Source organism: Lissotriton helveticus, chromosome 3_1, assembly GCF_964261635.1.
Source record: "Lissotriton helveticus chromosome 3_1, aLisHel1.1, whole genome shotgun sequence".
In the NCBI taxonomy this organism is placed as follows: domain Eukaryota; kingdom Metazoa; phylum Chordata; class Amphibia; order Caudata; family Salamandridae; genus Lissotriton; species Lissotriton helveticus.
In genome coordinates this window covers 2,108,801,492-2,108,820,058 of record NC_136061.1, presented here as the reverse complement: position 1 = coordinate 2,108,820,058, position 18,567 = coordinate 2,108,801,492, and the positions used below count along the sequence as shown (strand labels likewise).

Genomic DNA, 18,567 nt, shown 5'->3' with positions numbered 1-18,567 from the left:
GTCCACCTGCATCCCTTGGATTCCGCGGGCACTTTAGAAAAAATCGCGGCATTTACACAAAACTGCCGATTTCGCGATTTTATTGCAAATCGTGAAATCCTGGAGGGTCTGATCACTCTGTGCAACCATTCAACAACAACTTGTTCAAAGATGTTCTCTCAATGTTTCAAGCTTTATTACAAATGTCACAAAAAGATGTTAATATTTCACTTCTGTTCTTGGATTTTCGTCACAATAAAATACACTGAACATAATCTTCACAAAAGCTATTTACAAAAGTTTAAGCTATTGTTATTATAAATTACTATAACTTTTATTTAAGTATTAATTATTTAAAAAAAATTAAAAGCCATTGTTATTTGTAATATCAATACATCTGTCACATAAATACAACACATATTGCATTACAAATGCTATAGGTGTCACATTTGCGAAAGTTAAAACTATTGGCATTGTAAATGACAAAGCTATTAATTTCGCTATTTTCAAAACCAGCACATAAATAAAATATTTGTCATTTACAATACTAATAGCTCAAACTTTCCTAATGCGAGACCTATTGCATTACAAATGCTTGTTTTGAGTTGCCACAGGGATACGCTAATAAAATACTAAGTTTGTCTAACAGACAATTTTATTATTAGGAGTCTGTAGCAGTAGTTTGAAGAGGGCACCTTTTCCAGTGCACCATCCTTTGGAAATCTTCGTCCTAGTCACCAAATGGTCATCGAGGAACAATACAAACATAGGTGATTCTTCTGTTAAAAAGCTTCTACCCAGCCCACCCCAGACAAGCCCTGGTGTTTTAGTTGAGTAGCAGGCCCTATGATGAAGCATGCAACGTTGTGCAATGTGGGCCAAGAATCTAGTGTGAGTTTTGCTGTGCTCCCTAAATAATTTGTACCCGTATCTGCACCACACACAATGCCCGGCTGTGTGCCCTTCCCCCCCACTTTTGTTACATGTCAATGTAGTAATGAAGTCTGGCCTGAGACTAGGAATTAAGGTGATCAACACCATGCAATGAGCCTTCCTCACCTACCTTGAGTTGTTTAAAGTTCTTTGTCCAGTGCCACTGTTGGGAGTGCCTTTTTGGTGCAAGTACAGCCACTGGTCTAGGTTGGCCGTCCCTACGTGCTGTATGCAGCCAACATGGAATCTCTTATATTTTGTAAAGGGTAAAATAAGACTACAGCAACAGCGGTGTAGCTGCAATTGGGCTGTAAAGTGTCCTTTATTGAAAAGAATGATTGAGGGGAAAACACCTCTGTTGGACACAACAAGATGACACTTGCCGTGGAGGTGAGCACCATCACCCATATGTAGAGTTCTGCTTTAGGCAAGTGCAACTTGTACCCTTTGTAGAACTTTGTTTTTAGTATACATGATCCAGTTCCCTTGTTAGTTTCCAGTTCTCAGTAGCAGGATAGGCCTTGTTTATTGACCTATCAGAACCAACCCATGACCTTTTCGCCAGGGTCCTTCGAAAACTCGTATTGCTGTTAAATGTCAAACTTTTTTTGCTCATGTTTGGACTCCTTCGTGTATACTGGTTAAGCTGGTACCACCAGGTGATCCACCTGGTACCCTGCTCATGTTGCAGTCCTACAGTTCTTGTTTGCAAATCAATGAAATATTTCTAACAAATAAATCGATCTAATAGAAGTGGGTGGGTAAATCTTTTTCTTGTATATCAGCCAGGCTGAAAAGCAGAGTGTTAGAACTGGGGGTCTCTAGTTGGCAGACGTAGGTACCACTGTCCAAATAGGGACCCTTGCTTCTAGTCGGGGTATGAAGGAAACACTCTTTAGATAACCCCTGCTCACCCCCTTGGTAGCTTGGCACGAGCAGTCAAGGCTTATCAAAGGCACTGTGTAAAGTATTTGTACCAACACTCACGGTAACACAGTGAAAACACCACAAACTGACTCCACAACAGTTTAGAAAAATAAAGGTATTTAATCTAAACTACACAAGACCAAAATAACAAAAATCCAACATACACAGTTTAAGAATATGGTTTCAAAAGAGTTCTTACGTTTGCGTTGAAATAATCCACAGTTGCATCACGTTTTAGCCAACAGTACCTTTAAATGCGACAAAAGTTCCAAGTGAAAGCTGTAGCGCTGAAAAGCAAGTGATGCGTCACTCCTGAGACCCTGGGGAGGCGATGCGACAACCCCGCTCGATGTAGCGGCGTGTTGCGGTGACTCCGGTCTGTACGGGGAGGGATGCGATACCTTGCGTGGATTCTGGTGCACAGGTTTCGGGGGAAGCAGCTTGCAAAAGGTACGGTGCGACAATCTCCGGGGTTGCGACGATCTCCGGTGTAACGACTCTCGCAGTGACGACTCTCGCAGCGACGTGATGCGGTCCGCAAGCAAAAGGTACGACGATCTCACCCAGTGACGGCAGGCTCTGTGATGATGCTCGCATCGATGATACTCTTCCCGCACCGGACTGGTGCGTCCCGCAAACAAAGGATGCGACGGTTCTGGCAGCGGCAACAGGCGCTGTGACGATCTCGGCCTTCGTAGTGGCGGGAATTTCCTCGCACTGACGGGGATGCGCTCCGCAAGCGAGCGATGTGATAAAACTTGCAGAAAGTCTTTAAAATCTTGGTTTCCAGCTTCCCAACACAGGTACAATGGGCCAAGCACTCCAGGAAGGACAGAACTCTCTCAGCAGAGTTCAGGGAAGCTGGGGGTGAAGTCCTTTTGTTCCTGGGACTTCTTAACAGGGAGCCAGCTCTTCTTCAGGCCCTTGGAGATTCCTTCAAGCAAGGGGACACAGCACAAAGCAAAGTCATTCCCCTCTCCGTGGCAGCATAGCAACAGCAGGTCAGTCCAGCAGAGCAACAGCAGGACAGTCTTCCTTCTTCAGTTTCAGCTTTCTCATTGGCAGAGGTTCCTTCTTAAATCCAGGATGATCTAATTTTCTGTAGTCAAGGGTCCTGTACTTATACCCCTAAAAGTATTTGTTCCCTTTGTGCAGGAGGGCTCTGAGCCCGGTCTGAACCAGTTTGTGGTGTTCTTTGAGCACTTTGTTTTCCAGGCCTCTCCTGTCGTTTCAGAGAGATGGGCAGGGTCGTCAGCCACCCAGCAGGAGGTGGAGCCAGCATTGTGGAAGGCCCTATTCAGGCCCAGGTGATACCCCCTCCCCCCACTCTAGATACAGATGGAGCTATTCAGCCCAGAGATGGCCCACTCAGACTCTGGAAGCCACCCAGCCCCTGCCCCTCACAAACCAGACAGTCAATTCACAAACAGGCCAAGGCACGCAGAAAGGTCAGACAAGAGAACAGCAACTTTCTAAAAGTGCTGTTCTCAAACACAGGATTTAAAAAGCACCTTTCCGTAAAGATGTGTTATTAGATTCTGAGTTCAGGGATGCCAGACTTTTATGTCCTACCTTGCTCCCATGGGAAGATATGCTGGTAGCCACTGTAGCCAGCATTCCCCATGATAGCCTATGGGCAAGGTAGCCTTACAATAGTGAAAAACGAAAATGGCTGCCTTTCACTACCAGACCATGTCACCTGCACTAGTACATGCTCTACCTCTCACATACACTGCACCCTCCCCAAGGGGGTACCTTGGGCCTTCCATAGGGGTGGCCAATGTGCACAGAAAGGGAAGGTTTAGGCCTGGCCAGTGGGGACACTGACCAGGAGGACATGGCAGTTCACAGACTGCAGACAGGCACTGCGGTGGTAGGCCTGAGACACCATTTTCTGGCTACTCATGTGGGTGGCACAATCAGTGCTGTAGGCCAACTAGTAGCATTTGTATCACCATCCCTGGCACACTTGGTGCACTTTACTAGGGACTTCTAGGTGATATAAATATGCCAATCATGGATGACCAATTACAATCACAATTTATACAGGGAGCACTTGCACTTTGACACTGATCAGCAGTGGCAAAGTGCCCAAAGCATCTAAACCAGCAAAAACGAAATCCAGCACAGCGTCAAAAATACAGGAGGCAGAGGCAAAAAGACAGGGGAAAACACGCCAAAGATGCCAGGTCTAACACAGAGTAAGCATGCCCTGGTCTTATGCTTGATTGAGGTACATGCAGAATGGCATGGTTTGTCGCCACACCAGAGTGTACCTCTCTGCAGTCTGCCAATCATGCTGCTAGCCCAGATGTGAGGTAACACACACACACACGCTTCTAGCTGGGTATGTAAGATGTTGTGTAATGTATTTGTAGTTCATTTATGTGAAGGGCATAAACAAATCAAGAAAATAGCCCCCTATCTACAAGTCGGTGTTGTGCTACCAGGAGGGCATTCAGCCCATCCCACCTGACTCATTTTTTTTCGTTATTCATTTAATACTGAACGCATCTAGAATAACCTGGACACAATTAAGACTTGGAAATGGGGACAATAAAGACACAACTTGTTGATTTACTTGCAAAACCGACTGCTGTAAGCCCCATTTTGAAAATAGTTATTCAGGATCAGTTGTCCTCCTGATTACAATTATCACTTCAAGTATTGCCCCCACAAACATCGGCCAAAGTTGCGTCGAAATATCCATCTGTTTTGATTGGGTGCATAATCCCACATTCTTCTGGACTAACGAAATGCTATTGGCAGCCTTGACTCTGAGCCAGTCCCTAGAGTTGGGGTTACCTTTTATTGCTCATTCACAAAGGCTTACTGAGGAAGTTTGACCTTGTTCTTTAAAGAAATAACCTTTTCCTCTGACCTTCAAATTTTAAAATGTTGTGTTCATGTTATTTTAATTTACTAGTAAAGAAGCTTTATCTAAACACAACAGCACAATAAACATATCCGTAGAGACAAATGTGACATTATCCGAAACTATTGGTAAGATAACCAGATTTTGAGAGATTTTATAAAAGTAAATATATATGTTTCAGTTCGCAGGAGGGAGGGTTTCCAGAATCTGGGAATGGCAATGCAAAATGTACATTGGGTTACCCCTAACGCTAGCTGAAGGTAGTGCAGCTCAGTGCTTTTGCCCATGCCCTTTGAATACTCAATATGCCCTTTGGTGCGTGTAAATATTTAACTCACTTTTGTTGTGCTTTTCACTGCGTTCTATTCTGTGTGGAATTCGACAGCACAAGTGTGACCCCATCCCTTGGACTCATTCTTTCAATAGGAAAACCGCCGAAGACCAGACCACCTACAGAAACGCCATGACTAAATACCACCAGCGTATAAGAGCCACCATGAGGACCTTTATCCAGAACAAAATACACACCAATGCCAGTAATGCATAAGAACTCTTCAACGTCATACAGCAGTTCATCAAACCCCCCAGCGAAGCCACAGGCATCACACCATTGCAGGACCTCTGTAACTAGCTCAGCTCCTACTTCCACCTGAAAATCAAGGCCCTCTACAACAACTTCAGCGAACAGACTTCAGACACCAACCTCCTCATCATCACTGACAACCAGCCCACCATCACCACCTGGAAACCGGCTACCACCGAAGACACCTCCATGACCATGATGAATACCCACTCGGGAGCCCCCATGGACCCCTGCCCGCTGCCGCCATAGCACCCGAACTATACCGGATCATTAACAACTCCTTCCAATCCGGCATCTTCCCCGACGACTGGAAGTGTGCAGAGGTCAAGCCCCTCCTCAAGAAACCCTCAGCTGACCCGACGAACCTGAAAAACTACCGGCCCATCACTCCCCTTCACAGCCAAAGTCACTGAGAGAATCGTCAACGCCATCTGACCACCTTCATCGAAGAAAACACCATCCTCGACTCCTCCCAGTCCAGATACCGCAGCAACCACAGCACTGAGTCCAACCTCCTCGCCGTCACCAATGACATCCGCATTCTACTCGACCAGGGCCACACAGCGGCCCTCATCCTACTAGACCTCTCTGCAGCCTTCAACACCGTCTCTCACCGCCAGACTCCACAATGCTGGCATACAGGGAACCGCCCGTGACTGGATCTGCTCCTTTCTCACCAGCAGAACCCAAATGATCAGACTCCCACTGTTCCTCTCCGAACACACAGAGATCAACTGCGGAGTACCCCAAGGATCCTTGCTCAGCCACATGCTCTTCAACATCTGCATGGACGCCATTGTTAGACAACATGAGCTCAGCATAGTATCCTACGCCTGCGACACCCAGCTCATCCTCTCCCTCACGAAGAACCCCGAAGACACCAGACTCCGCTTCCAGGAAGGAATAAAAGATGTCGCAGCCTGGACGAACAACAGCTGCCTTGAGCTCAACTTGGAGAAGACAGAGGTCCACGTCCTTGGACCCTCCACCACTGCCTGGGGCAACACCTGGTGGCCCTCCGCCCTCGGAAACCCACCCACTCCATCAGACCACATCCAAAACTTCAGCATCATTCTAGACCCCTCCCTCACCATGACCCTCCACATCAACGCTGTCGCCTCCACCTGCTTCAACTCCCTCCGCAAGACCTTCAAGGGTCCCGAATGCAGAAAGACTGTTTCCCACTCACTCATAACCTGCAGACTGGACCACGGTAACACCCTCTACGCCGGAATCAGCAAAACCCTGCTACACAAGCTCCAAACCATCCAGAACACCGCAGCCAGACTCGTCCTCTGAACTCCACGACATTATCACATGACCCAGCACCTACGAGACCTCCACAGGCTCCCCGTCAAGAAGAGAGTAACCTTCAAGCTACTCACCCACGCCTTCAAATCCCTCCACAACATTGGACCCAAATACCTCAACGAAAGAGTCTCCTTCCACGTACCCAAAAGGAACCTCTGCTCCGCCAACCTCGCCTTGGCAGAGACCCCACGCATCCGCAGAACCAGAGCAGGTGGAAGAGCCTTCTCCTACATTGCGAGCTCCCAGTCAACATCAGACACTCCCCCACTCTGCACACCTTCAGGAAGAGACTCAAGACCTGGCTCTTCGACTGATCCGGAGCTGCAACCCCCTCCCCCCTCCAGCGCCTTGAGACCCTCACAGGTGAGCAGAACACTCTAAAAAACCCTGATTGATTGAGTAATTCTTTATACACTTCGGTGTTCTAGCCTATAGGCTGATGCTGCATGCCACTGCCAGTAAATATGTGGGGCTTGTGGCAGATTTGTGCACACATGTCAGTGTATGGACATAACAGCACTTTTATGTAGTTGCAAACATACTGAATGGAAATATGGGCTGTCTGGATGCCGTTTCAGGTCATACTTCCGCCACACAAGGAATCCACGGGATGCTGTCTGTGCCTGGTGGTTATTTTATGACTGAGCCATGATCCCTAACCATTATCCACCAATAGACCTCCAGGGAGAAAAACAGTGGGTGGCAGCTCTTCTGTCTGTGAAAAGGGCAACCCCTCCTAATTATGACACAATGGTATGTGTTGATGATTTGCGACTGCAGTTGATTGCAATCCTTAGATCAATTATTAGCATCTCAAAAGAGGTGGGAACTGATGTGCAAAGGGAAGGGAACATCTACCCTTTTGTGAATTGTGTCGGGCAGCGTTGTGGCGGTGCGGGGGGGGGTGAGTGGAGGGAGGTTCCTGAAGAGGGGTGCAGGCAGCGGTCCATGGGACTGCTTTCTGCTCTGTGTTTTCACGAATGGAAACATTTTTCAGATGTTTATTTTCCTTGTATTATGCATGGAGTGGGCTTCGGGTCCACCATCCACCCATTAGTTTTCTTTGCCCAGCATCTTTTATCCATTGGCTTGAGACTTTGTCAATCACGTCTTGGCTCAGCGCATTGGCGTATTCATCTCTCACCTAATGCTGGGTCTTTCCTTCCTTGTTCACTCAAGTGCTTGTATTGAACTGCATGAGGAACTGACATGTCCCCTCCTGCAGGCTCCCTCCTCTGATTCTCGCTTTTGTGTGCTAATGTTCATGTTAGAACATTAAACCCAAATCTATTGGCTTTGCCAGTGCTTGCAGCGGTCTTGCTACAGACAACCTCAGCTGTCTTTTGCAGGCAGAATTGTATAAAATAATCCACAGAGTCACCTCTTGCTCATAATAGGATGGCTTTCTCGTCAATCTCAGTTCCCTTCTTTGCACTGGTGGCTTTCATCTCTGTCTTCTGTGTTTGTCCCTCCCCTGTATTTATTTTATTTATTTTGAAAGTTTTATAGAGCGCGAACAAGATCCTTGCGGATATCAGAGCGCTTTACAAACAGAGTGTGAAAAAGCATGAAAATTACTAATGATTAAGCAAATACGTTTGAGAAAATAGATGCAAATGGTTACAGCATAAAGAAAAACCAAGTAAGGAGGTAACGATGCAAGGAGGTCAATATACATACAAAAACAATATAAATAGTCTCAAGCGGAAAAGTATTGAGTTACTAGATTACATGCAAAAATACAATATAAATAGTCTCAGAAGGAAAAGTATTGAATTATCAGAATACAATAGGCAGAGTTCATGGAAATTTGGCTAAGAGGAGAGATTTTACTTCTTTTTTGAAGGATGCTGTGTATGAGATAAGTCTGATTTCTGGAGGAAGGGCATTACGTATCTTGGGCGCCATTCCTGAGAAGGAACGTTTATAGGTTTTTTTCTTGTGGAATCTCTTAGGTTCCAAAAGAAGATTGTCTGCGCTTCTTGTCACTCTTGATCCACCAGAGATTGTCAGTTTCTGAGCGAGATAACTGGAGGAATTGTGGTGTAAAGCTTTGTGGGTCATACAGGCGATTTTCAGATGTATTCTGGCTTCGTAGGGCAGCCAGATTAAAGCTTTTAGATCAGGAGTGATGTGTGACCTTTTTTTTAACCTGTGATCAGTCTGGCTGCAGCATTAATAGAGGCTTTTAATGGTGCTATAGTTGATAGGGGAAGACCACAGAGGGCAGCACTTCCAAATTCCACTCTTGGGATGGCCAAGGCTTGGACTGCAGTTTTGAAATCCTTGGGAGGAACAAAAGGTTTCAATCATAGTTCTTTTACCCTTCCTTTTGATTGGCTACATGTAGCCATCTACTGTTGACACCATACAGTTATGATTTTGTATTTTATTCATGTCATTAGAACTCCATGGGAGTCCATGTCATTGTTTTCAGCGCGTGCTCACCCTCTTTACTTTAATTCCCCCATCTTCCCTCCTGTTCTCCCTGCCCACGCTTCTCGACAGTGTGCCGGGTGTAAGATGATGGCCTTAGCAGTTCCCTAAATGCTCCAGTGTGGCATGTATTGTGATGTCATTCGCGATTCATGGTGGTAGGTACTTTGCCAATGGTGGTGGAGTTAAAAGGTTTTAAATTCCGCAGGCATTGGGAAAGTCAATAGTGGTCTCCGGCCATGTTAAAAGTATAGAAAACAATGAAAACATTGTTTTCTATACCCTCAGGATGGCTTTTACATTGCGTGACTCAATGTGTGCTTATTTGTAACGTTATGGAACCACGCATGACAACATAAGGCACATTGCATCACACAAGCTGACTTTTAAATTAAATGTTTTGAAAGTAATGTATGAATTGTTTTCTTCTTTCAACATGGCCGGCCGGGCATTGTCAAAGCCAAATGTGTATCTCGCTGTAAGCGTTGAATAGTGAGATTGATTGACTTTGCCAATGCTTTTTAAAAAGAAGAATTCTTTAAGGAACCCGGGCTGTGTTAAACCAACAAAAGTGTCCTATTGTGGAGTGCTGCAAACACTGGGATGATGGTCTGCTGTTCCTTGCATATAACCTTCGCTGTTTGTGTACACAATCTCAGGGAGTTACAGATTGCCTCCTGCCTAATCAATGTATCATTGGGCGGGTCGTTCTGTGACCTTCTATACACCCTGCCCGATCAGCCCCTGTCCCTGGGACCTGGGGGTGCTTCACCACGACCTAATAGTATGTGACTTGTATTGCATCCCAAACCATGAGATGGGGGGCAAAAAGGTGCTGTGCACTTAGCCTTTCATGTCGTTTTGTCATGTGATTTAGGATTAGTTGTCACGGGGAAGCAATGCTGGCTGGAATCCCTGACGAATCCAAAAAAAATACTTTGTCAGTCAAGCCGTGTTTGCTCAGTGAAGATCAGATTTCTAGGGATCAAAGGTCTGCTGTGAGGAGTGATCTGCAGGGAAGTGTTCCCCACTGCGGCTCTCAGTATGTTAAGGAATGGTCGGGCGGGTTTCTACATCACCGACAAGTTATCCTCACTCGAGCAAACTTAAACCATGTATAGCTATGATATTCTAGTTAATAGGTTTCGAATTACTTTCAAATTCATAAATTGAATAGGAACAGAATTCTGTTTTTAAAGAGCCGACCTGTATTATACGTGACCGGTTCACACCCAGCGTTTATATTGCTGATCTTTTTAATTGCACGTTCATGACCTCTGCTTGCACTTTTCATAATTTGAATACTCTGCTCATTATACAGTTGCTCAGTTGCTGGGACCTGGTTTTGAGCTGTGTTGACGTGAGGGGTGCTAACACTTCAGGTGAAGAGAGAGCTCCATGCAGACTGCATCATTGCATGCGAGGAAGCAGGCGCTGATCACACTCTATAGTTGGACTGAAGGGTAAGAGTCCTAGCACTGACATTTAGCATCTGTTGAACCTGAAACTCCACATTTGTGGCTCAAAAAGTCAATGTGGGGCTGGAGCATAAACGGTGACGGTAGGTTTTCTGCTTGGCAAGATCATCACACCAGAAAGGAGTGCTATAAGAGCACCAGCATCTTATAAATGTAGAAACAGATGGGACTTAAACTGCAGCCCAGTATTTCAGCAAACAAGCCTGGCTTCGTTAAGTGGGTGCGCCAGATGCAGACATGGTCCGTGTAATGTCCGTAGACTGCTGCGATGCAGTCTAGTTGTTCGCGCACGTAGACGTGCGCATACGCGGGGGGTGACGTCACCCCGCGTAAAGTATATTAATAAAGGAAGGCGTGGCCCGAGTTAGTTGGGACCACGCAGACCAAAGTAAAGTGTCCCGAGTCTGTGTCCCCGCGCAGCGCCAGCGGCCGTGCGCACGTGTTTATAAAGCACTACAATGGCGACGAGGGTCTGAGACGACCCGCGTGTGAGACCTCCGGCCTTTCCTGCCTGCTCTGGGGCGGCGTCAGGCCGCGCACGCCGTTCCGGTGACCGGATGTGTATTGGGCCTACACTGGAGCGCCAGCCCCACCACAGATGTCGCCGTGTGCCGGCGTTTCTCACAGCAACGCCACGGCGGCGCCCCTACTCCATGTACAGCAGCGAGTGGAGCCCTCTGACCTCGAGGAAGGCCCTGGTGATGCCCACGTGGAGTTAAGTGGTCTTTCGGCCGGCGCGCCCCCGAATAGCCTATGAAGCCCATGCTCCCTGCACACCGGCCTCTGTGAGCCCCCCCCATCCGTGCTTCCAGCTGCCACTGCCCCGACCTGGATACACGCGGCGCCCCGTCAGCGTGGGAAGCGTGAGTGACCCCCAGGACCGGCGTTTCGTGTTGCACGCTTCACAGTGTGGGCTATCTCCACGGGCTGAAAATGGCGGCGATTCCCCCCATAGAGCCGTTTCTGGTGGATGGCGCGCCGGCGTCCCTGGCGCCACGATGGAAGGACTGGACGGAGAGACTTCAATTCTATTTCGAGGGGGCCGGCACAGCAAGGGAAAGGCGCAGGCCACTTATCCTTCATCTAGGTGGGAAAGACATACACAGAATCTACAAGACTCTAGTGGAGGCCACTCCACACACCTACGTCACGCTCCTCAATGCGCTCAACGCCCATTTTGAACCAATGGCCAGTAAGGATTACGAACGCTTCATCTTCAGGCAGGCGCGACAAGAGGCGGAAGAATCACTTGACGCATTCCATGGCAGACTTAAGGAACTCCCCAGCACCTGTGGTTTCCGCGACGAACAAGAGGAGATACGAGGCCAAATCATACAAGGCTGCTACTCCTCCAACCTAAGGGTGAAGATCCTCGAAGAAGATGGAAAACCGTTGGCGGACATTTTGAAACTTGGACGATCCAAAGAGCTGTCACAAGCGAGAGCATCACACATGGAAGCGGCGCTCCACAGGCCAGTCAAAGTGGAACAGGTGAACTCGGCCGAACAGATAAACGTTGTCCGGCCAAAACAACGCCAGTTCGGACAACGAAAACCACCAGAGCGCAGGAAAGAATGTGGATACTGTGGCGGCGTGCCCCATCGCGCCCAAGATTGTCCAGCACAAGGGAAGAAATGCGGCTCGTGTGGACGAATGAACCATTTTGCGTCAGTCTGCCGATCATCCAAGCAAAAGCCCGAAGCAGCACATGCCATCAGAGACAGCCCGGACAGTGAAGATATGGACGACGACTCCAACAACTACCCGGTCCACTACGTCTTCGCCATCGACCAACCCCTGCGGAAGAAGAGACGCCCCCCAAAGTGCCGAATAAGAATCCTCAACCAGGAGGTGAGAGCCACGATAGACACAGGAGCCTCGATCGAACTTATGGCCGAAAATGTCTACAACCAACTACGAGACAAGCCAGCCCTGAAGACAGCCAAAATCCGGGTCTTCGCATACGGACAGAAGACCCCGATCCCCCTAATTGGATGCTTCAGAACAGAAGTACAACACCTAGACCAGAAGGTCCCCACAACTATCTACGTCACCAAAGAGGGCAGTGGCATGCTCCTCAGTGGACAGGCGGCCGAAGACCTCCACCTGATCTCGTTTGCGATGGCGGTGCTGGAAGAGGAACTAGATACCCTCCTCGAAGAATTCGAAGACACTTTCCGAGGCATAGGCTGCCTAAAAGGCAAAGAAGTAGCACTTCACATCGACCCATCCATCCAGCCAGTAGCCCTCAGGCACAGGAGAATAGCGTTCCACCTGAGAAAGAAAGTGGAACAGGAACTGGAAGCCCTCGAGCGCCAAGGAATCATTGAGAAAGTCAATGGGCCCACACCGTGGGTATCGCCGATCGTAGTGGCGCGGAAACCCAAACAGCCCGGCCAGGTCCGCATCTGCATCGACATGCGCCTACCCAACGCGGCAGTGAAAAGGGAACGACATTTGACACCCACCATCGACGACATCTTGGGTGAGTTGAACGGAGCGAAGTGGTTCTCCAAAATGGACCTCCGGTCAGGCTACCATCAACTGCCCCTGCATCCGGACTCCCGATACATCACCACTTTCTCTACCCATGTGGGGCTCCGGAGATACCGACGTCTCCACTTTGGGATCTCGAGCGCCGCGGAAGTCTTCCAAAACACAATCAGAGAGGTCCTGAGCGGGCTCCCCGGAGTCCTGAATGTCAGCGATGATCTGCTCATATACGTGAACACGGTCGAGGAACATCACAAAAGGCTGAGGGGCGTGCTGCAGCGAATCAAAGACTCAGGTCTCACATTGCACCACGAGAAGTGCCAATTCCTCCAGAACAGAATCAGCTTCTTCGGCTACACATTCTCAGACCAAGGAATCGCTCCGGACCCAGACAAGGTGAAGGACGTGCAAGAGACACCTGCGCCGACGAACATATCGGAAGTACGGAGCTTCCTCGGAAAGGTGAAAATCTGTGGGCGGTTCATCCCAGATCTGTCCAATCTCACCAGGCCCCTCCGAGACCTCACCAAAGCTACAACCCCCTGGCAATGGGGAGAGGAACAAGAAATGGCGTTCCAAAGCAGCCCTGTCGGCCGAACAGACTTTGTCATACTTCGACCCGGCCAAACCAACGAACATCGCCGTGGACGCCAGCCCTTACGGTCTAGGAGCGGTGCTGACACAACGCCGAGGGCCCGAAGAGTGGGTGCCCATCGCCTACGCCAGCCGGTCGTTAACGGAGACCGAACAGAGATACTCCCAAATCGAGAGAGAGAGGCGATCGCCATACACTGGGCGTGCAGACACTTCCATGTGTATGTATATGGGCATCCCTTCACCGTCTCTACAGACCACAAGCCCCTTCTTCCCCTGTTCAGAGGTTCGGTTTCCAAACCACCACCCAGGATAGAGAAATGGATCCTACAGCTCCAGGAGTATGACTACCAGCTGGAATTCAAACCAGGGGCGACAAACCCAGCGGACTACCTCTCGAGACATCCCAGGGCCGCAACTACCAAGGAGAAAGAAGACGCCGATGAGACAGAAGAGTACGTACAGGTGATACTGGAAAGGTCAAGGCCACTCCCCATGAGCATGGACATGATCATCGAAGCCACCCGAGGTGATGAAGTCCTCCAATTGGTGATCCCAGCCGTGCAGGCGAATGAATGGAAGACCCTCCAATCATCCTTGAACAAAAGGACACCCCAAGCAAAAAGTGCCCTCGAGACCTTTCTAAAGGTACGGGATGAACTGTCAGTGGACCACCAAGGGTGTCTACTAAGAGGACCGAGGATCGTGATGCCGGCGAGTTTGACCCACCAAGCGATCGAGCTGGCTCACCGAGGGCACCAAGGAGTGGTAAAGACCAAGAGCAGACTCCGAGCAAAAGTGTGGTTTCCGAGCATGGACTCCAGAGTGGAACAAGCCGTCAAGGAGTGTCAATGGTGCCAAGCAGCCGGGCAACACGACTGCCCGCCCCCGGTGATCACAGAGGACAACCCGCAGAGACCATGGGAACAAGTCAGCGCCGATTTCGGACACCTAGCCGATGGCAGATACGGCGATTTCACCAAATACCCAGAAGTGGAAATAGTAACAACACTCACCGCCAAAGAAGTCATAGCAAAATTCGAGAAAGTCATCGCCACCCATGGCATCTTCGAAAGAGTCAAGACAGACAATGGGCCTCCCTTCCAGGGACAAGAATTTGCAGAGTACCTCAAAGAGTGGGGAATCCAGCACCGGAAGGTGACCCCCAGGTGGCCTCAAGCAAATGGGGAAGTAGAGAGATTTATGCGCACCCTCAATAAAGTCCTCAGAATCGCTCACACGGAAGAGGCCCCATTGGAAAGATCGATCTACACTTTTCTGAGAGAATACCGGCTCACGCCTCATTGCACCACGGAAGCAGCCCCAGGCCCATCAGCGATCATCAACAAGGCTCTGATCAATCGAAAGCGATCTTATGACTATGCCAGCTTCCGACGTCGAGCAAAAGCACCGTCCATCAAAGAAAGTGATCAAGTCTACGTGAAGGACCGGTACCCAGGAAGCAAGTTCAGACTCCCATTTGAACCAAGACCGTGGACAGTCACGCGTCGGACCGGCACCATGGTGACAGCCCAAAGGAGTGGAGAGACAGTCACACGAAATGTATCGTTCTTTAAGAAAGCTACTCCTCAACGAGAAGATCACCCGTGCCAAGAACCAGATCAAGAGCCACCATACTCACAAGAGGGACACCAAGATCGGCCCGAAAGAGAACTGGGAACCCCCGCGAACAGCTCCCCAGCGGGTCCCCGGTGCTCGGAAACACCTCTAACCGCCAGCCCTCACTTCTCGTCAGAACCCCACCTGGCGGGAACACTCCAGCAAGATGCCCCGCGGTGAACACTGTTCCGCGGAGAGGCGGCGGGCTATGGGCTGAGAAGGAACCCTGCCCCCTCTTCGCAGCTGGCTGACTTTGCGTTGGATTGAAGCCCGAGTGATCGACCACCAGACTGGTAACAGGCCTCACGGCCATTTTGTTTGCTATTGCCAACTGAACTGTTTGCAGTATGGACACTATGATGTACTTTCAGTTTTTGTTTAATCAAAGGTTAAAAGGAATGTAATGTCCGTAGACTGCCGCGATGCAGTCTAGTTGTTCGCGCACGTAGACGTGCGCATACGCGGGGGTGTGACGTCACCCCGCGTAAAGTATATTAATAAAGGAAGGCGTGGCCCGAGTTAGTTGGGACCACGCAGACCAAAGTAAAGTGTCCCGAGTCTGTGTCCCCGCGCAGCGCCAGCGGCCCTGCGCACGTGTTTATAAAGCACTACAGTCCGTGCATAGATAAACTGCTGCCCCTCGCCGCGGGCAGCCGTGACCTCACACCTGCTATGGAGGCAGCACATAAGTGAAGAAAATGGACCAGCTGACTAAGGTAGCTGTTCCACTTTTCACAATGGAATGGCAACGATGCCTGTTGTTCCAGCTCCTGCCTGGAGAGGGATGTCATGGTCATCCATGGTACCTTCTTTTATCCCCTTTCAAGGGGTGGCCTTTGCCTCTGCGCTTATATCTGTGATACCATGTGGTCGCGTGGAGAAGTGCGCAGAGAAAAAATGTTTCTCATTTGCAAGGAGCCACCTGGAGGCGTTTCTTTGGCTTTCTGCTAACCATGACCTAGCATTCTCAGAGGTTTCAAATAACTTTTTTTTCTCACAGAGGGCAGGGTATTATAGCTGTAGGTTAGACCTGGCCTAGTGCCCCCACTGTTCAAACAAGTTAGAAGGATACACCACGAAAAATATAGGAGATTCTAGGGAAAACGAACCAGACACTGCGGGGGGCAGGGAAAATGAAGGCTGAAGTGGTCTGCTACAACCTGAAAAGTAAGCACCTGTCGGGGGTAAAGCCCTATGATGAACTCCTTTACATTACTATTTCTGTAAACTGAAAGCTGCCATTTGTTGATTGCATACCATGTTAAGGAATACAGATAGTTAATTTATTAACGTAAGCAGCCATACGTTCCAAGAGGTACACAAAATAATATGGCCCATTTCCCCCTACAACACCATAAGCTAAATGAACATTTTATATTAATAATCATTATTAGAAAAGATGCAGGCAAAACCCCGGCCATCCTGCCCTGTACCATCATGAGAGTCCTGGGTAAATTCTTTGAATGGTGAAGGACAATGGGGCAGAATACTGATGAGCTTAACTCACCTCTGCCATGTGCCACCCTAGCATATAATTCACGCTCCATAAAGTACACCGTGCATCTGTGGTTTTGTTATACAAATTCCATTATCGTTATCTTCTACGTAAATGTATTAGTGTGCTGTGTTTGAACTTTGATTCATCAAATGAAACAGCAGCTATGTATTGTCATTGCTAGAACTAGTAAATCTAGCATTTATTTTTATGAATGGACCATATTCATATTTGAATAGTTACTGGTAGACTTCTGCATTCACTTCACCCAGTGCCTCTACTGTATACCTCCTCAAAAACATCACACTAAAACTAGTGCTCCTCTTGTGTTTCTAACAACATCTGAGCATTGGAATGAATGTGGTGTGTGGCTCAAATTTGAGATGAACTGGATTATAAAGTTATATTATCTGAATTCATAGGCAAGACCAGTTTTCCACCAATGCCAGAACATTTTCTGCCTCTTGTCAGTTCTCTGATGGTGTGCCATTCGTCACTATGAGTTCCTGCAGTCTTATCTTGTCTACGACCAACATTGTTTTGTCATTTCTTTGGAGCAGAATCTCATCGAATGTGTCTCAGTTTTATCAGCTGTGTCGCTGGAGGAGTTTTTCTGGCTGCCTGCCTTTTGGACATCATTCCGGACTTTCTGGCTGATATCGGAGAGGAGTTGGAGAATCATCAAATAGAGGTATGTGATCACTTTTGCTTTATTCTACTCTACATTATGTTTTTAACAGGAACCAGATGAAGAAAGAAAAGGAGTGCATTTTGTCATTACCAGATAATTCTGAAATCACATTGTGTTTGCTCCATCGATAACAGGTAGCAAAATGAAGATCTTGTCAAGAACAAATTAACCTGTTTTTTCCAGTTTCAGTTATTTAATTGAACCAAACCTGTTTTTCAACAGATACGTTCTTCACATCAAATTTGAAAAGCAAAACGGATGCCAGATACACTGCAAGAAACCTTATAAAGATTAGGACGTGTAAAATGTTTCACAATTTCAGTCCTATAATATCAAAGAGCAATGCTAATGTCTGCCATCCATGAGAAGACATCAGAAGGGGGTAGGGTAGTCAGAGGAGAAATAACCGGTAACCAGAAAAATCCCACCTCATATCAAAATCCCTTCAGCCAATCCTCCCCCCTCCACTAGACTGTAGCCCCCAGGACGACATCCAGCACAAGCCAAGCAAAGTTCGAAGCATCCCACCAGGTGCTCTGTATAACCTCCTTTAAGTGCTCAAATAATCTTATCAATCTTTACATGCGTTCATTTCCTTCAGGAAGACTGACGTGCTTCTTTCTTGCTAAAGGGCTATGAAATGTCCTGATAATAAATGTTCAACCCGGCAGGGTATTGGAGAGATCCTGCAATTTGAAGCGCATCTAATTCCCTTTTAACAGTCAGTAGCTCCTTCTTTCTCTCTACTGCCTAGGGTTCCCGTGGTAGGCAAAGAGGATGTGCTTCTGCTTCTATTTTACCACTTTCCTACACCAAGCTGCTTGCAACGTGCTGTCCTCATGTCAGTGGATCTCAATTTCACCAGCGCTGTACCCCCATCAGTCTCTGCTGCTTTAAGGCTCTTCTTAGGCAGCCAACAGGTGCTAAATACACTATCTTGTTCACTTTATTCTGTTTCTCACTTACGTTTCGGATCTTTTCTTCCATCACTGCTGTAGTGAGTGTATGAGGAAATCTTTTTAAACTTTTAGGTCTTGAATTGTTCTGGGACACTTTTGGATCTGTTTGAGAGACGTGGGCATCAAATTGTGTAGTTTTGACAGTTAGACCCTTTAAAACGTTTTTACCTGTATTTATGGGGAACACAGAGCG

The 18,567-nt window shown here is 48.0% G+C and overlaps 1 protein-coding gene across 3 annotated transcripts in view; it reads left to right on the top strand.

The window, feature by feature from the left end:
- LOC144824154 (zinc transporter ZIP1-like) overlaps nt 1–18,567 on the top strand; it is a 203,283-nt gene that overhangs the window by 86,506 nt on the left and 98,210 nt on the right. For all 3 annotated transcript variants that reach the window (XM_078683286.1, XM_078683284.1, XM_078683285.1), the window contains exon 2: nt 17,285–17,415. In XM_078683286.1, coding sequence (XP_078539412.1) covers nt 17,296–17,415 — 120 coding nt within the window. In that variant the 5' untranslated portion in view covers nt 17,285–17,295. The remainder of the gene's footprint in view (nt 1–17,284; nt 17,416–18,567) is intronic.